The sequence below is a fragment of the Populus euphratica genome, unplaced genomic scaffold, assembly GCF_000495115.2.
Source record: "Populus euphratica unplaced genomic scaffold, PopEup_1.0 scaffold153.1, whole genome shotgun sequence".
Classification (NCBI taxonomy): domain Eukaryota; kingdom Viridiplantae; phylum Streptophyta; class Magnoliopsida; order Malpighiales; family Salicaceae; genus Populus; species Populus euphratica.
Window position 1 is genome coordinate 737,083 of NW_011499953.1, and position 4,005 is coordinate 741,087.

At 36.2% G+C, this 4,005-nt stretch overlaps 1 protein-coding gene across 2 annotated transcripts; it reads right to left on the minus strand.

Annotated features, from left to right (window-relative positions):
• Positions 1–293: 293 nt before the first annotated feature.
• On the minus strand, positions 294–2,999 carry LOC105138180 (uncharacterized). 2 transcript variants are annotated; one of them, XM_011044206.1, is made up of 3 exons: positions 2,389–2,999; positions 1,562–2,142; positions 294–928 (listed from the first exon to the last, which is right to left on the minus strand). In XM_011044206.1, exons 2-3 carry the CDS (start codon positions 2,124–2,126, stop codon positions 546–548), a joined length of 948 nt encoding a protein of 315 aa, XP_011042508.1. In that variant the 5' UTR covers positions 2,127–2,142; positions 2,389–2,999; the 3' UTR covers positions 294–545. The 2 variants fall into 2 exon arrangements, with proteins under 2 accessions (XP_011042508.1, XP_011042507.1); XM_011044205.1 differs by having other exon boundaries at positions 1,562–2,147.
• Between the last annotated feature and the right edge of the window lie 1,006 nt (positions 3,000–4,005).

A 4,005-nucleotide genomic window follows, 5' to 3' on the forward strand; every position in this document is an offset into this window, starting at 1 on the left:
CTGGATACAATGATAACCTTTGTATAAAGAAGTTGATGATCATAACTTAGAATCCAAGATCAACCATGTTATCCTGTAATTAAAACGCAAGCTAATCTCCTTGTATGGTTTAACTATAATTATGAGAGGTCTGATTCTATCTTTGACAAAACTCCGAAGGACTGAAATGCTGTTCTATCTTCTTTGATCTCATGAATTAGGATGAAATTCAGAAATTTCACTCTTCTTTTCCGGCTTGACATGAATGCCAAGATGCACAGGCATGCAGCAATTCAAAATATGACTCCACGATCAATTCAAAAAAATCAGTTTAAGAAACAGTAAATTTGCAATCAGTTCCTTCATTGATATACAATAACACTACTACATCACATGTATACGTTTTCAACAAGGCATCTGGGCCGGCTTCGTCTTCCCAGACTTTTGAAAGTAAGATCACCAGTAACTTACGTATATTTCTCTAATCTTTTCCTATTTTTCATCTTGATTTATTTTATTTTTTTCCTAATTTTTTTTGACAAATAACTAGGATGTGTACTAGCACATCAGAACCTCCAATCCAGGCGAACCTCACCAGGACCGTGCATGTGCTGACTAGGTTTCCGAAATGATACGATGTGGCTGCTCACCATGAAGGCAGTTACCCGCTCTGATACTCTAATATCCTCCATCTTCAATTCTTGGAGTCGTCGGACATATTCCGGCACATGTAGTAGATCCCACAAAACCCCAACACCACAGGGCTTCAAAACCCTGACCATCTCACCCAGCACCCTCATTCTTTCTGCTGCGGCCTCCACTGTACGGTGGCCATACTCTTTTCCAACTGTGTGTACAAAAGTAGCTGATACCACAACATCAAAATAGTTGTCACCAAACGGTAGACTCCTCACATCACCCTCTCTGCAAGTGACATACTCTCCCACACCTGTTCATGCAAATCATAATAAATCCATCATCTATAAGCGAAAACAATTGAGCAGTTCAGGGCATGTGCAAGTAGAAGATAGTCTGCAAGTTAATTCAATAACCAGAACTTAAGTATGAATTTCTCAAAGTGAAATTGCCACAATTGTTAGCAACATATTCGAATTGACAAAAGTTTGTAGAACTTTTAAGAAACTTAAGATTTGTCATGTAAGATACCCTCTAGAAAGAGATTGGTGCTTCAAGATTGAACCAAAAAAAAATTTTTTTTTTTTTGGTGGGGGGTGTGGGGTGGGGTGGCTGCAAATAGCTCAATAACCTGCATAACCTAAACTAATTTTGAACCAAAACTCCAAAAAGCATTAGGAAAACAAGAGCAGCCGCAACCAAATAACCAGAAACTAAACCGAACCACCAATTACGCAAAAACCAAATTCAAAAAATTCACAGCAGCCATAAATTTAGAAGCAAAAAAATTAGAACATGTTTAGGACTAATCATAGCCTCTAAAATTGAAAAAAAAAAACACAATCATCATGAAAACTCAAAAATAAATAATAAATTTAGTAAAAAGGTCAGTATGTCAAGGATTATCAAAAGGTGCTTAACTTAATCCAACACCAACAAAACTCACCTTCCATGTTGGCGGTTCGAAGCGTAGACAAAGTAGTTCTTTTAGACCGGTCCAACCCAACAACCCGACCCGAACTCCCTGTCTTCTTCAACTGAGTAGCCACCGCGTTCAACAAAATCCCACGGCCGCACCCAATATCAAGAGCAACCTTAACAGTAGACCAATCATTCACACAACTCACGATCCTTTGCGCCATTTCATAGTGCAACCCAACAGCACTATAAAAGAAGTTCCCGGCCGCGAAAAACAAACAAACAGCAGACAGTGCTGTCACGCAGCCGGTGAATCCAGCAGCAAAACGTGCTGCACTGCCACCACCGGTGGAGCTGGCGGGGGTGAAGATGAAGAGAGTGTCTAGAAATTGACAGATTGGTTGGAAGTAAAGGAGGAAAAGGATTGATAAAATGGAGAAGAGAATAGCTTGAAACGTGAGAAAAAGTAATGTTTGCCATTGTTCCATGCCATAAATTTTGTAGATCTGTGTCCAGTCTCTGCTGTTTGTTGACGTGGGTTTGTGCATTCTGTGATTTTGATGGTGGAGATGAGGTTTGATTGCCAGTGACATTGCTAGATTCAAAATCCTGCAGTGGGACACAAGTGGAAGGATCATTTAGTTATTACTAACAGAGAGAAGAATATTAGCAAAAGATAATATGAGAGAGAGAGAGAGAAGAGCAAATTAAGTAAGAAAGTGCGTTTTTTTGACATTTTATCTTGCTTCACTAGAAAAATATTTGTAGAAACAAAGCACAGGATGAAGAGAAAATTTTTGTTAGGTAAGGCAGAAAAGTTGCAATCAGCTGAATTAAGTAGAGCATTTCACATACCAAACAAGAACTATGGTATCTTGCTTTTCCAAACGCTGCTGCTTGAAAACTTCTTTTCCTTTTTAAATCTTTTCCCGTCTCTCTTATTTTCTGGGTAGCCAAAGAAAATCCTAAAAATGCAATCTTTTTTTTCTCAAGAACCCAACTTCATCAGTACCTGCTCAGAATACCATCTGCATCAGATCCACTGCATGTTCCAAAGAGAATCTCACTCTTTTTATCTCTGCCTTCGTCTGTCCCAGAAACAGCGAAGATTGTAACTGCCCTCGGAGCCCAAGCTGCTTAATAGTTGAGTGCTCTTTTCAAATCAAAGTGACAAATAAGAGATAAGGAAAAGAGACGGTCAGTGTAATAAATCTGCAGATGCCAGGTTTGTTGTTTGGGGCAGCATTGAAATCTTCAAATCGGAGTGTTCGCTACTGCTATTAGTACTAACATTTCACGCGCTTTTTAAGTTGCAAAATGAGACGATCAGGTTGTTCTTGTGTTTGTACTGGATTTTGAAGTTACAAAATGATACTGGGCTGGCTTCAAATCTTTCTGGATTCTTGCTCTTTGAACTAGAGAGAGAGAAAGAGAGAGGTATGTGTAGTGCGTCCTTGGGAGGGAGGGGCAAAATGGGAATAAGACTGGGGTTGTGATTTTGTACCAACGACTGGGTTAATTGGCATTTCCTCCGCGTTGAAAAGTCAGATTTATAAAGGCCATGCCTATGCAATGTAAATTTTGAGATGGGAAACCTAAAAAACAACGTTTCAATTAGGTACCTAATGTAACAATGAATTTTCAATCAGATCCTTTTAGTAATTTCAATTAACAAGATTGTTAAGTAAGCATGTAAACTTAAATTTAGTAAAATCCTCTCATCACGTGATATAGTAGACAATATATATATATATATAAACAAGGTTTTATGTTTTTTATATAGTAATTCTATCATGTGATTCGAAAAGAAGATATTAAAAAATTAATAATATAAGTTGGGGACTTAAACGAGATTTTCCCTAAAGATATGGGGCTATTATTGAGGTTTGCTCTTTTGAAATCTAGCGGTGGTTATAAATTTGAAGGGCTGGGATTTGAGCAGTATTTATAGAAGACGGAGCAGTGTGGAAGTCAGCAAATCCTCCTTTGTCTACGAGGATCACTCACTTCTACATGGAGTTTACATTTGGCCATGTTTCATGATGTTTTGGTCGCACGACCGGCGGGCAATGAATTCATTGCAAGTCTTCCCATTTCTGAAACAGAAATAGGGCAGTGCAAATGTTTCACGTCTTAAAAAAAAAAACCAATTAAATCGTATTTAAAAAAAAATCTAAATTTTTTTTTATTTTTAAATCATTTTAATATTCAAATATTAAAAATAAAATTAAAAAATATTATTTTAATATATTTCTAAATAAAATATATATTAAAAAAACAATATCTCTCGTATTTTCTTAAGATATTTCACTTGATTTAAACTAGATCAATGAACTCCTCTTCTTTAATTAACATATTAATTTTTATATATGTGATTAGAATTTAAATTTTTTAAATATATTTTTAGATAATTTTAAAATTATTATTTTAATAAAAAAATATTTTTAAGATTTTACTTGATTTTGAGTAGAA

Excerpts from the sequence above, each read along its gene's own strand:
- LOC105138180 (XM_011044206.1), bottom strand. The coding sequence starts at position 2,126 with ATGTCACTGGCAATCAAACCTCATCTCCACCATCAAAATCACAGAATG. Across the intron at positions 929-1,561 it reads TCGAACCGCCAACATGGAAG|GTGTGGGAGAGTATGTCACT; the intron begins GTGAGTTTTGTT and ends TTGCATGAACAG.